Source organism: Antedon mediterranea, chromosome 2 (assembly GCF_964355755.1).
Source record: "Antedon mediterranea chromosome 2, ecAntMedi1.1, whole genome shotgun sequence".
NCBI lineage: Eukaryota > Metazoa > Echinodermata > Crinoidea > Comatulida > Antedonidae > Antedon > Antedon mediterranea.
Genome location: NC_092671.1, coordinates 36840423 through 36857905, shown reverse-complemented (window position 1 = coordinate 36857905; position 17483 = coordinate 36840423). Strand labels below are relative to the sequence as shown.

General features: G+C 32.7%; 2 protein-coding genes across 7 annotated transcripts; one reads left to right on the top strand and one right to left on the bottom strand.

Moving 5' to 3' along the window:
• The first annotated feature begins 34 nt into the window (after window positions 1-34).
• LOC140039880 (phosphoserine aminotransferase-like) lies at window positions 35-9589 on the top strand. The gene is made up of 10 exons (XM_072085464.1): window positions 35-186; window positions 568-628; window positions 727-796; window positions 954-1150; window positions 2064-2141; window positions 2382-2479; window positions 5265-5434; window positions 5891-6019; window positions 7578-7715; window positions 8641-9589. The coding sequence occupies exons 1-10, from the start codon at window positions 118-120 to the stop codon at window positions 8750-8752; spliced, it is 1122 nt and encodes a 373-aa protein (XP_071941565.1). The 5' UTR covers window positions 35-117; the 3' UTR covers window positions 8753-9589.
• A 369-nt stretch (window positions 9590-9958) lies between these two features.
• LOC140040940 (uncharacterized) lies at window positions 9959-16229 on the bottom strand. 6 transcript variants are annotated; one of them, XM_072087238.1, is made up of 9 exons: window positions 16151-16229; window positions 15092-15299; window positions 14138-14244; window positions 13886-13983; window positions 13245-13360; window positions 12632-12915; window positions 11598-12546; window positions 11099-11225; window positions 9959-10366 (listed from the first exon to the last, which is right to left on the bottom strand). In XM_072087238.1, exons 3-9 carry the CDS (start codon window positions 14222-14224, stop codon window positions 10039-10041), a joined length of 1989 nt encoding a protein of 662 aa, XP_071943339.1. In that variant the 5' UTR covers window positions 14225-14244; window positions 15092-15299; window positions 16151-16229; the 3' UTR covers window positions 9959-10038. The 6 variants fall into 6 exon arrangements, with proteins under 6 accessions (XP_071943339.1, XP_071943340.1, XP_071943337.1 ...); XM_072087239.1 differs by having other exon boundaries at window positions 15138-15299; XM_072087236.1 differs by having other exon boundaries at window positions 15264-15299; window positions 15937-16226.
• Between the last annotated feature and the right edge of the window lie 1254 nt (window positions 16230-17483).

The following is a 17483-nucleotide window of genomic DNA, read 5'->3' as shown; positions in this document are numbered from 1 at the left end:
ATGATTCGGTCACCGCTGTTTGGATTTTTCCGATCACAATTTATTGTGAAGTCGCAGTGTGGTCAAGCGTGTTCAACAAAAAATATCTCCTCAAAAATCGAGAAAAAAGTAAGAAAGATGGCCAACGCTATTGATCATCAAAGAGTGATTAACTTCGCCGCAGGACCAGCAAAATTACCCGAAGAGGTAGGTTTTTACAGCCTTTACAATCGTTTAAAGTAAAGGTGTGTTGTGTAGGAAATGAAATGTCTTGGTGGTTGGCCCTGGCCTGAGAAGCTGGGACATCCATCCCGGACCTCAAGGAAAACAAAGAAGGTCGGTTTTAGGCCCGTTTAGAATCCAACGGGACTAAATGTTATTTAACTGAGATTAATTACGACGTAAATAAAGGTGTTGATTCAGTGTTGTAGCCTATGCGATCTTTATAAAAAAAAATAAAGATTAAAGACTAAAGTGGAGCCATCTTAATGTTCTTATTGTCCATTCATTAGGCCTATGTCAATAATAATAATAATTTTTTTTTGTTGCTTCCTTTCTCTTTTGATGATCCTAATTTTGTTTTTAAAGGTTCTTCTAACTGCTCAGCGAGAAATGATGAATTATTCTGGGTTGGGAGTCAGCATTATGGGTAAGTTTTTTTTTCTTAAAATTTTAACAATTTGCCACAACATATTTTTTTTAATTAAAATAAAATCATACAACCCCTGTCTGTGTTTCTTATTTCAGAACTCAGTCACCGTTCTGCTGAATTTGGTAAAATAATGAACAAAGTAGAACAAGATTATAGAGACTTGCTGTGAGTGTTTTAATAGAATTTTATGATTTTAATAATATTTTTAAAAACATTTATCAATGCGTAAAAAAAAACACAAAAAAATACTCAGTAATTTCATGGTAATTTAAAATAAAAGAAATATTTTTGTATTAAATGTGAAATTTTTTCCCCCTTTCAGTGACATTCCAGACAATTACAAGGTGTTATTTTTACCTGGAGGTGGTACTGGTCAATTTAGCGCAGTGCCTATGAATATTTTGAATGGGGGTACAGCCGATTACATTGTGACTGGAAGTTGGTCAGCAAAGGCATTAAAAGAGGCACAGAAATACGGAAAAGTACAAGAGGTTTTCAAAAAACCAAAAGCCTACACAGGTTAGTACAATTCATTGCAGTTATTCATTATATAATGATATTTCAGACGTAAATCAGACATAATAATTGTCTAAATTTGTGTTAAATTGTGTTTTTGTACACTTAGATGTTTAAGCAGTAGTTAAATTCAGCAAAAATGCATTAATTTCTTTTGGAAAATCATTGAATATCCATTTGTATGTTGAATAAAAAAGTTTACTATAACTGCCTCCCAAATATGGGGAGATATCTCCCTAATATGGCAGCTAGAAAACCTCACCCTAATAAGGTACATCAAAAACCTAATATGGCTGATGAAATAGCTTACGTGGCTTCCAAATATGGGAGGAGCTTCACCTAATATGGCTGATGCAATATCGCATGTTCCAAATATGGGGGAAGTAGACTGTAAAGGAAATCAGTAATCCTAATAAGGCCAGTGAAGTGTAAAGTCTTTATGTTGGACTGCTACATTATCTTTAATAGGGGTGTTTATGCTATATGCACCAGCTGTTTGTGGTTTTAAGTATTAACTCAAATCAAAAAGTGTTTTTGGTTATTTAATAGTTCTATAAGAAGTTCAATACATAAAATGAAATTTATAAAAACATATTGGGAAGAAACTTAATATTAAAATGTCATTTTGGAATGCCAGTGAATAAAAAAATAGCACTGAACTTAACTCTTATGTAAAAGCCACAGTGAACTGGTTTTGAGAATAAATATTTAATTTTATCTGTATTTTATCTTCTCATCACCATGAAAAATGTTAAATTTAATAATTTAGAATTTTTATTTCTAATTTGTATTTTTGACAATGACATTGCAGTATTAAAAAAAAATTACTTTGAAAAAAAAAAATATTAAAGTTTAGTAATAAAAATATAAAACATTGACTATGATTTGATATTTTTTTCTGCATTTTATTAAATAGGTATCCCATCACATGACACATGGAATCTGAATCCAGATGCTAAATATTTGTATTATTGTAATAATGAAACTGTACATGGTGAGTTTTATACAATCATAGTATACATCTCTAAAGCTCTGTCCACACTATCAAATTAGTTTTGACAAAAAAGTGTGTGATATGCCCAAATATGGTAGTGATATGACATCATCATGTCCATAAATGGGCACATCACATTTTGTTTGTCACATAAAGTTTGATAGTGTAGACAGAGCCTAATGTAAATACATACGTTTAAAAATACCTAAAATATGCTGATTTTTCTGATATTTTTTACAGGCGTTGAGTTCCAGCAGACACCCTACACATTACCTAACGTTCCTTTAGTTTGTGACAGTTCATCAAATATGTTGTCAAGACCAATTGATGTTGCCAAGGTAAATTATGCTACCTATTTGTTGTTGTCTGCTCAGTGGTTCACTGCCCTTGAGAATGAGAATTTGATTGAATTTGCCATCTGTAATTAAGGAGTATCTTACGGTCTGTTTCTGCTGCATAGCGCCGAATAAACCGATTATTTCAAAAATGTAATTTTTATAATGACTGCATTTCTGCTCAATTTTTGCTTCAAAATAACCATTTAAAATCAGTGGGTGGTTGTTGACAAAAATCATTAGAATTACCCAAAATGCAATTGGTCCTGGCGGTTAATTCAAACGTTACTGTAGTGTAGTTAACTCGGGGTCAGCAGCTGTCAATCAAATAACCATTATTTTGTGTTGCAGCTAAAAATTGCTCATTGATAACCAATTAAATGGCGTTCTAACACCGAATTGAATGGGTGTTTTTAACTGGTCATTGTGCGCTGCCTTTTAACCGGTTACCACAAAATTGTCCTGTTTCTGCTCCCAAGAAATTGGAGTTAATTTATTCACCACCGGTTATTTTTAGGCAGCAGAAACCGGACCGTACCAGCAATAATCCATGACCAAATGTGTTTATGATTATTTTATTATTTAGTTAAATGAGTAAATAATTCATCCTCCAGGACTTAGTAGCATGATGAATTGAGTGATAACCTTACCTTTTCTTTAAAAAAAAACTCAACCAATACAAATATGTATATGTACTTATTTTCAAAGAATTCAATTGACATGGGGTAAACATTTAAAGATGTATTGTCCCCCTGAAAAAATAATTCTTAAAAAATTTTTTGTTGAATATTCCATTTTAATGTAACATAATAGTTAGGCCAAATAAAAAAAAATACTTGTTAAGCGTCACACCCTCATAAATTTTCAGGGGCGGGGGGACGGTTTTTTTTTTTTTTTTTGCTTTTTATGGAGGTATATTTTTGCGCGATGGACGTTTTGGCCCACTTTTTTTTAGGACGAAACGTCAAACTTTTAAAATGCGAAACAGAACAAAATTGACTATGTATGAAAATTGAGTTTTGTATTGTTTATATCCAGACGTAATTAAAACATTAAATTTAATTGCCACCGAGCGAAATTGTAGGCCCTAGGCTAATCTGTCCAAGCTGCTACCCCCGCCTCACTCATCGGCCATGGTCCGCCGTCTCTCGCTCAACTCATCTATCCAGGAAATTCCCTATCGCGAGAAGCATGATGTTGGTCTCAATAATACTAAATAGTGGGCTGATTTTGAAAACAGCTTACGGCATTTCTTAAGTGAATTTTTATTCAACGTATTCATTCTTCTTTGATGAATCCTTTGCCAATTGCTGTGTAAATCAGTATTTAAAGTTGTAATGCGAACAGTGTGTGTAATTATTCCACAGGTAAACCAGGCATAAGAAAACCCATCGCCCATCGCCCAACAGGACCTCGTGGTGTGCCGATCTCGAGCGTGAGAACATCGTAAACAAAATTGGTAGAGTCCATTATGTATGGGGTGTTTCCTATTTACGAACCTATAAAAAACGCGCTTCGACCACTGTGTAGGCAAAATATTTATTTCGTTAAATCCCTAAATTGATAATCGTGTATTCTGTAATCACGTGACTGATGATGTAATCCTCAGCGACGTACTAAATGCACGTGATTTAATGTGTTGGGGAAAAAGCTTGCTGTTTACCACATTACATGATTCGCGGTGCTATTCGTGTTTCCTTGACGTAAATCGGCGGCGTGTAAATGAAACAATTGTTTTCACCAAATTGCCGTTGTCGACATAGAGCGATCGGTGGCTAGCGTGGCTAAGCTAAGAAGTACGTATTTTTCAAAAATTACACCAGCCTAGCAAACATTTGCTAGTTTTGAAATTTTCAACTAGCAATTATGAAGAATCTACTAGCAAAATCCTAGTTTGCTAGAGTGAATTTTGAGCCCTGCTCTGGAGCTGGGCCGGGCCGCTGAACTTTCCGTTGTATATGGGTAAAAAAAAAATAAAAATAAAAAGAGAGGCGGCTGGATAATCAGGAGCGGGCGCTGACGCTTAACAAGTATGTTTTTTTATTTGGCCTTATCCACATTGACCAAAAATTGGATTGAAAAAAATTTACCTAAAAAAATGTAATTTAAAGCAAAAAATTGTCAAATTGGCTGCCAGCCAATGGATTTTTGGTTGAATTTAACCATTTATTCGGTCATTTTACACGTGAAAACATAATTTTCGTTTTTTTTCTTATGGAAGTGATTACCTAATTAAAACTACAAAATAACATATTCAAAGTCTGATTTAATTAATCTTCATTTTTCATGTTTTTGGGGGACAATACATCTTTAACACGATAATAATCTGTTATTGTATGCCAGGACTTGTTCAAAATAATTGGTTTAAAGAATTGATTGTGTTTATCAATGGCAAATAAGCAATTATTGCACACATTTTAAAGATGTGTTGTTAGACAGAAAATCAGACTTCAAATACTGTAGGCCATTTTGCAAATTATTTCACTTATAAAGAGACAAAAGAAACGTTTAATTTTAACCAAAAACAATTGTCTGACGGACAATTTAAGTATTTTAAATTACATTTTTTCATGTAAATAATTTTGGTTTTTTTTATCCAGTTTTTGTTCAAATGAATAACTATATAAAAATTATTTTTTGAGGGACAATATCTTTACATACAATTAGCTATTTGAATACCATAATTTTTTTTTTATTTTTTTTATTCCTGTTCTTATTACTTCATTTTCATTTTGAGTTCTCTCTGGTATAACTTTTGAGGATGTTCTGTACATTATTTATTTTGTAGCACGGTTTAATTTATGCTGGAGCACAGAAAAACATGGGATGTGCTGGTGTCACTGCAGTTATTGTAAGAGAGGATCTTGTCGGAACGTCAATCCCAGAATGCCCTATTATACTTGATTACAAGACACAAGTTGGCATGAACTCATTATACAATACACCACCTGTATACAGGTAAATTTAAAATAATTCTTAAAGGTGTATATTCAAAAACATGAAAAATGAAGATTAATAAAACCAGACTTTCGGTCTGCAAACCCCCAAAAAATGTTTGCAGTTATAAAATGACAAAATAAACGGTTAAATTCAACCCAAAAACCATTACATTGGCTGACAGCCAATTTGACTATTTTTTTTTTTCAATCCATTTTTTGGCCAAAGTGAATAAGTATTATGTGACATTAAAATGGCATATTCAACAACAAGAATTTAACAAATTATTTTTCAAGGGGAGATTACATCTAATAATTACACGAACTGCCTCTTGCTTAGTTTAAGATCTAGTAGAATCCAAATTAGGAATACACCTTTGGGACAAAGTGTCCTGAATAGATGAAAGGCCAACATAGTCTGTTTTACAGTTTCTAATACATAACTAATAGTTTTAAATGTCTTTTTTTATTATTACAGTATTTATATAATGGGTTTGGTGTTTGAATGGGTTAAAAAACAAGGTGGTGTTAAAGTTATGGAAGAACGAAGTATAAAGAAGTCTAATTTATTATATGATGTCATTGATAACTCCGAAAACTTTTACTGGTGAGTGAACTATGAGGGAATTTAAAACACATTTTGGTTATATAATAAATTTAATTGTACTATAGTGTGGGAGTAATAGACATGAATTGGTATAAGTGCACTTCTCATGCCCCAACAGGGAAAGATACCGAGATATATTTCACCAGTGTAGCATAGCAAAAAGCTACAAAACAACCATATTGCTACTCATTTCTAAAATTGTGTAGCAAAAAATGCAATACAAAACTGTGTTTCTCGACTCAAAAATCTGTTATAAATAATATTTATTATTATTTTATATTGCTAAATAAATAAACGAAACAAAAATAAACGAATTGCTAAACAAATTTTAAAGTTGAAATTTTTCCTTGCCAAAAAACATTGCCATACCTTCCTATGAATTAGACTTTGGTAAGCATAGATATTTTGTTGCTTTGCCTGGCTTTACATGAATTGACTATTGAATGAATTTTAAAATACTACTGTAGTCCTTGTTTTGTCTTGTTTTGGTTACCAAGTTCTTTACACTTCCTGGTACACTGCACTGTATTTGTGTAGGTTGATCAGATCAGGAAATCTACAGGATTTTGTTTTGTATATAACCTGTTTAAAAAGACCAACCCAAAATATTCTGATTTTGTATTAAAATCATGCCTTTCATAGTCCTTTTAAACCCTAATCCATTTAAGGTCTATTTCTGTCTATTCAACAATATACCATCACTTTTTTACATTGTTTGTGTACTGTATTATAAGACCTTGTAAAAGGCTGATATATTATGTAGTTAAACCTTATTCATTCAAAAAAATCATAGTAGTATTGAATAGTGTTATTTATTGACATAAACGTATTGGGAAAACAACCTTTAAATGATTCAATACTAAATTTTAGTATAAATTTATGTTAAGCTCTGTCTACAATATCAAAGTTTATGCGACAGCAACATGTGATGTGCCCATATATGGACATGATGATGTCATATCACACTTTTTTGTCAAACTAGTTTGATAGTGTAGACAAAGCTTTAGATTGGTTAAATACCTACTTTTGGGACACCCTTATTATGGAAACATTTGTGTCCCAATATGAAAATAAACACACAATACTGTATCATAACAATTGATGTATGATAAATATGTATGAATTACAAGAGAATTCCTCCGCCGGGACAGTAAGAGGACAATCCCTATAAATACAGTAAGGTATAGTGTAAATTGTTCTGTACATTGTTTTGTTTTCATATATTTAGGCAAATTGCCAAGGATTAAACCATAAGCGAATTTATTCACTATCCTTCTTAAAGGTGGAAATCCTGTTCACAAAACAAACATAAATACACAAGAATGCTCTACATAAACAAAGTCATTTTTACAAGTCTTTGGGAGTGGAGTTATAAATTGTCATCAGAAAAAATCTGGACATATGACAGGACTTGAACCCAGGAGCCAAGAAAGTGTCTCCTTAATTTAGATATGGCAACATAATCAGATAGATTTTCTTTATATGTTGTATTTATTCATAGAACCTTTACCTCGTAAACAATCAAGCAATAATAATGCATTTTTTAATTTTTAAATAGTTGTCCAGTTGATGTCAGTGCAAGAAGTAGAATGAATATTACATACAGGATAGGAGGGCCAGGCGGCAACGAAGAACTGGAGAAGAAGTTTGTAGAAGAGGCTAAAAAGCAAGGCATGGTCTCACTCAAAGGACACAGGTAATTTGAATAAATAAATAAATAATAAAACAGTACAAAAATTCATTGATATAGTAAAAAGCTTAAGGGCCAATTTACACAAAGATAATTAAGTAAGTAATAATTATTACTTTCCAAGCACAATACAATTTATATTTAAAACAGCATAAAATATGAATGAAAATAAAAAACCTAGAATAATACAAACATTAAACTTCAGAAATTAAACATGGAATGCAGGGGATAACCATTTAGGCTTGTTTTCAAAGGGGTCCCCAACAAAACACAAATATGAGAAATTAAACATGGAATGCAGGGGATAACCATTTAGGCTTGTTTTCAAAGGGGTCCCCAACAAAACACAAATATGAGAAATTAAACATGGAATGCAGGGGATAACCATTTAGGCTTGTTTTCAAAGGGGTCCCCAACAAAACACAAATATGAGAAATTAAACATGGAATGCAGGGGATAACCATTTAGGCTTGTTTTCAAAGGGGTCCCCAACAAAACACAAATATGAGAAATTAAACATGGAATGCAGGGGATAACCATTTAGGCTTGTTTTCAAAGGGGTCCCCAACAAAACACAAATATGAGAAATTAAACATGGAATGCAGGGGATAACCATTTAGGCTTGTTTTCAAAGGGGTCCACACAAATATAGAATCTATGTAATTTCCTTATAACCATTTACACACAACACGGAGCGGACGGGCAGGTTTCGCTCAGGATAAATACAGATTCTACGTGGACCAAGCAAGCAGCTTTCCGTAACTGCTCGTCTGTGTAAATTGAATTATTTAATAATAATAATCATTTTTGTGTGAGCACACATTTTATATTGTGTGTACAACAATAGTATACAGTATCATTTTTGATAATATTTACACTACTTCACAAAAATCCCAAATATGATATTAAAAAAACACACTTATATCTTCAGATCTGTTGGCGGAATTCGTGCTTCACTGTACAATGCTACGACAATTGAAGAAACCATGAAACTTGCCGAATTCATGTCAGAGTTCAAAGATCGATATTTTTCATTAATGTAAATTATCAATGCTCACCAAACATCGCATACTGTTTAATTGTTTATGAAGCTGGTTGAATATTTATAAGCTTGTTGAATATTTATAAGCTTGTTGAATATTCATAAGCTTGTTGAATATTTATAAGTTTGTTGAATATTCAAAAGCTTGTTGAATATTCAAAAGCTGAATATTAGTATAAGCTTGTTTGTTTACTAAAAGATTGTTGAATATTCATTTACTTGTTGAATATTCATAAGCTTGTTGAATATTCACTGGCTGATGCCACTGTTATTCTATACAAGATATATACATTTTAGCTCCAGAAAATCATGCTTGATATCAAATGAATAAAATATAAAAAAAATAAATTAATATAAAACAAAATGTTAATAAGAAATTGTTTTCCATATGTTAGATGTCTGTCTGTCATACAATTAATTTCTCTTTATCAATTTTATGCAATGCTCAAATATACTATTTATTGTATAAGAAGTAAGTTATGGTTGCCAGTAGCACAGTACTATAGCAATTAATGTAGATTATAAGTGCAGTTAAAACAAATTCAAACTTGACCCAATACATAATACTGGTTGTAAGCCAAAATCCAAGTATTTTCGAACATTTAAACAGTTCATATTTGTAATACTTTGTGCAGTTTCAAGCTATACACTTGACAGCTGAAAAGTGTGTATAAATTTAGTATTATACCATGATATATAATAGGGTTAGACTATTAGGACCATTTTTATTTTAGTGTTTTTTTTAACAGAATTAGTTTTATTTGCAAACATGTAAACTTTTGTATATAGCTTTGTAAAATAATTATGTAAAACTTGACTTTTAAAAGTATCAATTAAACATTGGAAAGTGTTGAATTGTTGTTCTGTTTTGAGTATTCAATATTTTTATTTTATGTCTTTAGATAGGTGGTAATCCCCCTGATGCAGGGGCTATTTTGTAAACAGTTCACTGGGATAACCCCCTACTCGTCTTTTAATGAGCTGGGTTCCTTAAAATGCACACGGATGATAACTATGTACCTACGGTTTAGAGTCCTTATCCAAGAAGACTTGTTCCACCACCAGAACTAGAAGTGAGAACCCATGCCGATATCGTTGACTCTTTAGGTACGGTAAATGGCACTCCTGTCTTAACCGCTCTTTTGACTCGCCAAATAGGTCCTAATTTGGTCTTCTAAAAAAATTACAGATAGCCCAGAATTACATAATCTGTACAAAATGTTAATTCTTTATTTCTCTAAAATACTATACATTTCATTAACTGCATTCTTCAATTTAATTTATTGTTCATTTGAGAAAAAATATATCTTGAAGAATCTGGGACTCTTCAGCGGTGTCATCGTCGCCAGGAATATCAAGAAGGTCTGAATTAGAAAAAGTTTGCGATTGTATTGCGAATGGATTTTGTTGACCAGATGACAGTGGATTTTGAAAAATAGATGATAGAGGGCGTGGCTGAAACGATGGTTGATCTTGCATATAGAGGGTGCGTTGTGTTGATGAAAGTTGGTCTTTTTGCATAGAAAGGTGTCGTTGAACTTCAGGTGGGTCTTGAGACGTATCATACCCTGTAATGCCAATATTCTCAACAGTGTCTACGATGTCTTTCAACAAACTATATTACGGAAAAATAACAAATATGAAACAAATAGTGTCATTAAAACTCGTTCTATTTGACAAAAACAGTGTGATGTGTCCAAACATAGTAGTGATATACCCAAATATGGTAGTGATATGACATCAGCATGTCCATATATGGGCACTTCACATTTTTTTGTCATGTAAAGTTTATAGTGCAGACAGAGCTTTAGGTGTGTTGCAATTTGTAGCGCATCTCTTGGTCAAAGTTTCATTTAAAACTAGAAAGCCACTACGAGACTGCATACCTCCGCCTACTGTAACATTCTCCTGCATAAGATTTATCTTGGAAAATATATATATATATATATTTGTGTGTGTCTTAATGCTGTTTGTGATTTAGGCTAATTTCACTACAAGCATGTGTATGTGAATTTGGTGTAATGGTTATGTAACCACTCTTTCAAGTAACAACAGATTCTGTTGACTAACAATAGAACAACAACGCCAAAAAACAAATATCTATGTCTATCTTTTAAAACTAGCAGGTCTAAAAATTATACTAAAAAGTGGTCCAGAATTGGGACCGTGGTCCAGATTGCCTCCAACATGTAATGCAGTGGTCCTTGGCCACATATCTATCTGTATTTCCATTTTGGTAAAGATCTTGTAATTACTTTTCGAGTAATCCTGCTAACAAACAAATAGACAGACAAACACGATCGACTACATATACCTCCTTGGCAGAGGTAAAAAAAATATACCTAACCTTCTGTTTTCCATATATCTTGTATCTGTCTTGTAACGGTTCGAATCCAGCACTCGGTCTCTTGACTCACCACCAGTTTGTTTCAATGTAGTCTGTATTTCCCTTTCAACATAAAGTGGTGAACATCCTGTATAAAATATCAAAGGACTCTAGGTTAATAAATCTATTGTAGCGGCACTGTAGTTTGGTGGTTGACATGCTTGCTTATTAATTCCATAGTCAATGGTTCAAATCATTGTTGTCGCTGTACCACAATTACCTCCATGAAAAAACAGCAGCATAACTTGAGATTTAGTTTTAAATAGAAAGATTTTTTTTTTAATGTTAAAATAGTATTATACAGTATCACTGCAAACAGTGTAGTAGAATTTAACATTGATAGTGTAGACAGAGCTTAAGATTACAAAATAAGATTATGCATTGTTTAAATTGATTTCTTAGTTTCTGTCTTTATTTTAATAATAATATTTTAAGTGTGTTATTTTTTATTCTCCCTTACCTTTGTCTTTCATTATTACAGTCTGTTTCGAAGGAGGTGTATGCAGATGGTTCTGCTTAGCTATTACATCTCTTTCATCCATGGCAACAGCTTTATGTCTAGGTTCTGAAACCAGTCTTCTACTACCTGGTTGATGGCTACTAAAGGCTCTTGAAAGATAGCCACTGTTAATCCTTTCATCAGGATGTCCATTTCTCATATTCTGAGTTGATACTGGTTCAGATTTTCGATGAGAAGGAGTAGGCCTTGAAGGTGACACTGGCCAACCAGGTTCACTATGCTGTTCTGATAACAAGTGAGCAGGAGTTAAAGGCTTTGTTGCAACATGAGTCTCCACTTTGTGTCGATGTTTTAACAACTCTTCTTGCTCATGAAGCTTTCTCCGAAGCCATTCTTGTTCGTCACGCAGTTTTTTTCTGTGCTGTAGAAGTTCATTCCATCTTTGTTCAGATGTCAAGTGCATGTAGCTCTGTCTGTACTCTGGGGCAGTATCGTTATACTCTTGACGTTCAACCGGTAACATCGGTGTAAAACCATCTTCTAATGTTGGAGTGTCATCGACTTGAGCTTCAAGAGCGTGGAACTCTTCCACTGACCTCCTGGGATCTTCTACATCATTGACAAACCAGTTTGGATCCTTGAGGTTATTTGCCTGGTTTCTTAATTCCTTTGATTGTGGAGGAATATTCTGAGATAAATGATGATGTAACTGGTTTGTACTGATCATAACTGGATAAAATTCTCCATTATGTTGGGCACGGTTTGTACTGGTCATAGCTGGATAAAATTCTCCTACAAGTTTGGTACGATTTGTACTGGTCATAGCTGGATAGAACTCTCCCTCAACAGGAATCTTTGTATGCACTTTAGGAGGACCAACTGTGGAATGATTTTGATGTGAAGATTTTGTTCTATTTTGTCTTGACCGGTTCTGATCACCATTCTGATACTGGAAAGAGAAAAAAAAATATTTCTAGTTTTGCAGAAACATAGAAAGATGTACATTATCCACCTCATTTCCATTACCTACTCACCATTGCAAACCTTTCATTCTCAGCAATCAATGATCTCTTCTGGTCTGCAATTTCTTTTTCCGCAACAATCTGGGCAGCTTTCTCTGCAATCTCTCGTTCCTTCTCCGCATCAACTTTGGCAGCCAACGCTGCTTTCTGTTCTGCCATCTCTTGTGCAGCTTTCAGAGCTTTCTCTTTTTCCCTGTTCTTTTCGACAGCTTCTGCCACCTTTAACTGTTCTTCGTTTAGTTCCTTCTGGTATTGCGCAAGAAGCTGTTGACAGTCAACATAGTGTTTCTTTACTGGTACGAAGAGTTAAGAATTAGATTTGTTTGTTGTTGTTATCATAGATTGTATTTAGTTTACATATTGTAGAGATACAGTTGTGCTGAAAAGAAGTGGGAAAGTAATTTGAATTCTTATCAATTAAAAACCTTTCAGCCAACTCTTCACTCATTATAAACAACAGCTTTGCTCTAATCTGTGTCTAAACCTCTGTCTACACTATCAAACTAGTTTGACAAAAAAAGTTTGATGTGGTCAAATATTTGATAGTGTAGACAGAGCTTTATACCACCTAACATTAACTAGTTGGCTAGCTAACTAGTTTGCTTTCAAAAACCAGTAAAGATATTGTCTCTTTCCTTTTCCAACAACTTTAACTGCTCTTTGCTTTGCTGTTCTTGTAGGTGATATTTTTTCCTTTCTGATTCCAACTCATTTGTTGCATTGTCCTTTTCTCGACCCGTTCTATAAGGTTGCAAAAAAGAGATAAATATACTTGTCAACATAGCTATATGCATCAAAAGATACTGATACAAAGTATTATTTACTAGGCACTAATTATAAGTGTACAAGTTTAACTTGTGTTAAGCTCTGTCTACACTATCAAACTTTATGTGATGTGCCCATATATGGATATGATTTTATATCACTACCATATTTGGGCATATCACCACCATATATGAGTACATCAAATTTTGTTTTTACATAATGTTTGATAGTGTAGACAGAGAATAATAAGTATAATCTCACCATAGAACCAAGAAACCAAGAAACCTTCTTTCCTACCGTATCCATAACTTTTAACACCACCCTAAAGCCCTTTCTACACTAACTAGTTTGAAGAAAAGGGTGATGTTCCTAAATATGGTAGTGATATGCCCAAATATGGTAGTGATTTGGATATGGGCACATCATGTTTTTTTGCAACATAAAGTTTGATAGTGTGGACAGAGCTTTATACTTGTTTAGCTACATTACTGCATGACATACTTGGCTAACTCTCTTATCAAGTTGGCAACCCGCGTCTTGTCTTCTGCACATAAATCTTTTAAAGATGGCTTGTCTCGATCTTCTTTCATATTTGAATTCTAAAATCAAAGACATTCTGTTTTACATACTGAACCACTTTGTATTTTTGCTATATATCATTGTATTTTATATAATTGTTTGTATTAATTTTTCTTTATTATTATGATTTAGTTTTATATTATTATGACAGGTCGAATATACAGATGACTTTACCTCTTTATCGGATTTTAATCGCCGTTGTTTCACTGAGTTTGACTTTGTTGAATTTACTCTCTTTTCATTCAATTTTGAAGATTTCATTTTATTATTTTGTGTCAATCCTATAATAAATAAACAATAAAAATTCAATATTTCAAAATGTTACTGCCATAAATTAATTAGGCGACATCTACATTTATGCGGGTTATTATTTACTAGTATTCATATTCATATATTCATTTATTATCCAGAAAAAATAATACAAAAACAATACAAAAAGCATATATTACATAGAACAACAACAAGCAGAGAAAAAGCGCAGAACACTATCCTGGCGGATTGTCAAAAAGCAAAAAATATCGCTATAAAAGACTCTCCTGATAGTGCTGGTGGCAAAATAACATTAACAAGGATAAACATTTAACAACCCGGTAACATAGAATTTATATAAAACAGAATAAAAATTGCAATCATTATAAATAAACATGTCTGTTATATATACCGGAATCTCATCCCACATCCGTGGAAATGAAATAAAAACAGAATAAAAAAAAGCATTAGTACGAGACTTCTCATGTCTGAAAACAAGTTTCTCACTTCTACGTTCAACAGGTTTAGGTAGCAAAGCACCATCAATTAGGAAATCTGTACAGAGGCACTTCACAACAAATTTAACACGGATGAATTTAAGTCTATTATAAATCGTGGGTAATTTTAGAGTCCGTAACCTTTGTTCGTATGACGGCCGCATGTCATAATCCATGTGAAAAAAACGTGGGAAGCATGATCGTGTAAAGCGTCTCTGAACAGATTCAATCTGATTGATGGTGCTTTGCAGAAATGGAAACCAGACAGGTGAAGCGTATTCAATTACAGGCCTAATGATAGACTTAAATAATTTAGGAAAAACGGTCTGATCATTGGTTCTAACACACCTCTTAATAAATCCTACAAGTTTATTGCATTTACCAGTAGTCAGAGAGATGTGTTTATTCCACTTCACTAGTCTGTTTACGTTTTTAGACACAATATTTTTTGTCTATTTTTCATCCAAATGAGCTTTCACATGCATGTATGCCGGCTTCTTCATTCAAGAGATGCAATAATCTTTTTTTTTTGTGTGTTGGGTAGATTTATTTACCAGGAATAAATGCTTCAGAAGAACTTTCATCACTTTCTATAATAAAATAAAAACAAATTAAGATTAATAATGTTTTAATTTATGGTCAAATCTGAATTTGAAAGCACATTTTAATACTGTATTTACATAATATAAATCGCCGTTGCTAAAGATACGGTACCGTATCCATGCTTTTAAAAACTAAAGATACGGTAATTATAGAGGGCGCTTCCGTTTGCTAAAAGTACGGTAAAATTGCATTCCTAAAACTCGTACCTAAATATAAAACTCGTTCCTAAATATTAAACTCCTTCCTAAATATTAAAAACCTAACCCTCTAAATAATCTCTCTTAAATTAAAAACTAAAAAAAAAAAATTAAAAAAAGACGTCAAGAAGAGTATCGAACCTACAACCTCTTAAGCCAAAGCCTCACCACATGCCCACTAGGCTACACAGCTGGCTTGCAGAAAACCAATGCAATAACCTATTTGATTAACATCCAGATTACAAAGCGCCCTCTATAATTACCGTACCTTTAGTTTTTAAAAGTATGGATACGGTACCGTATCTTTAGACATAATGAATATAAATACTATTCACTTGATTTTAAATGATATAAAGTTTGTAAAAAGGACTACAACTGTACTACCCCTAGCTATTCTAGCCCTGCCTACTACTACTACTTGGCCTACCTAAACTAAGACTAGAGGCTAGGAGGAGGTAGGAAAGCCCTTTTGTTAGAGACTTGCCCAACATTGGCTAGCCTAGCTAGGCCTAGCCTCTCAGCTCACTCTCAAAGAAGGTAATTCCACATAGCTAATAAGGGCTTAATAGGTAATCCACCATTATACAAATAAATACTACAGTTTTATCTTGAATAATTACACATCGCAAGAACTTAATAACCATATTTTGTCCAGTAAACTTCATATTCAATGCCATCCTCTCTACTGAGAGACGACATTTTCTCCTGGCTAGATAAAATGTTGTTTTTAATTTTGGCGGTGTGTGGTGAGGTCAAATGGCAGGTATATAAACTATACCAAACTGGCGAGTAAATCATGTTTTACTTTTTAAACCTCGCAACGTCTGGTTGAAAAGGCTACTCGGACCAATAATTTCTATTAGCCTAGGGGTTATTGCGATTTGGACGTTTCTGATTGGCTGTAGCCATGGACTATATTGATTAACACTGTTCTGATTGGTTGTAGCTTTGAATACATCTTCTCGGAACTCGTCCTTAATACAATAGCAATTTAGCACAGTGTTTTACTATAATTAAATAGCAATTTAGGTAAATGTCTTTTGAAATGAAATTAAATAAATTATAACCAATTTGGTTAGAGTAAAACACAATGATAAAGAATAGGAAACATTTAATAATATGATAAATTACATTTACATAGCAATTTAGCACTGTGTTTTACTATAACCAATTTGGTTAGAGTAAAACACAATGATAAAGAATAAGAAACATTTAATAACATGATATATGACATTTAGCAATTTAGCACTGTGTTTTACTATAACCAATTTGGTTAGAGTAAAGCACAATGATAAAGAATAGGAAACATTTAATAACATGATAAATGACATTCACATAGCAATTTAGCACTGTGTTTTACTATAACCAATCAGATTAGAGTAAAACACAATGATAAAGAATAGGAAACATTTAATAATATGATATATAACATTTACATAGCAATTTAGCACTGTGTTTTACTATAACCAATTTGATTAGAGTAAAACACAACGATAAAGAATAGGAAACATTTAATAACATGATAAATTACATTTACATAGCAATTTATCACTGTGTTTTACTATAACCAATTTGGTTAGAGTAAAACACAATGATAAAGAATAAGAAACATTTAATAACATGATAAATGACATTTACATAGCAATTTAGCACTGTGTTTTACTATAACCAATTTGGTTAGAGTAAAGCACAATGATAAAGAATAGGAAACATTTAATAACATGATAAATGACATTCACATAGCAATTTAGCACTGTGTTTTACTATAACCAATCAGATTAAAGTAAAACACAATGATAAAGAATAGGAAACATTTAATAATATGATATATAACATTTACATAGCAATTTAGCACTGTGTTTTACTATAACCAATTTGATTAGAGTAAAACTCAACGATAAAGAATAGGAAACATTTAATAACATGATAAATTACATTTACATAGCAATTTATCACTGTGTTTTACTATAACCA

Excerpts from the sequence above, each read along its gene's own strand:
- LOC140039880 (XM_072085464.1), top strand. The coding sequence starts at position 118 with ATGGCCAACGCTATTGATCATCAAAGAGTGATTAACTTCGCCGCAGGA. Across the intron at positions 797-953 it reads CAAGATTATAGAGACTTGCT|TGACATTCCAGACAATTACA; the intron begins GTGAGTGTTTTA and ends TCCCCCTTTCAG. Across the intron at positions 6,020-7,577 it reads AACTCCGAAAACTTTTACTG|TTGTCCAGTTGATGTCAGTG; the intron begins GTGAGTGAACTA and ends ATTTTTAAATAG.
- LOC140040940 (XM_072087236.1), bottom strand. The coding sequence starts at position 16,000 with ATGTTGGGCAAGTCTCTAACAAAAGGGCTTTCCTACCTCCTCCTAGCC. Across the intron at positions 14,245-15,263 it reads TTCTGAAGCATTTATTCCTG|GATTGACACAAAATAATAAA; the intron begins GTAAATAAATCT and ends TATTTATTATAG. Across the intron at positions 12,916-13,244 it reads GTTGGAAAAGGAAAGAGACA|CAGTAAAGAAACACTATGTT; the intron begins ATATCTTTACTG and ends AACTCTTCGTAC.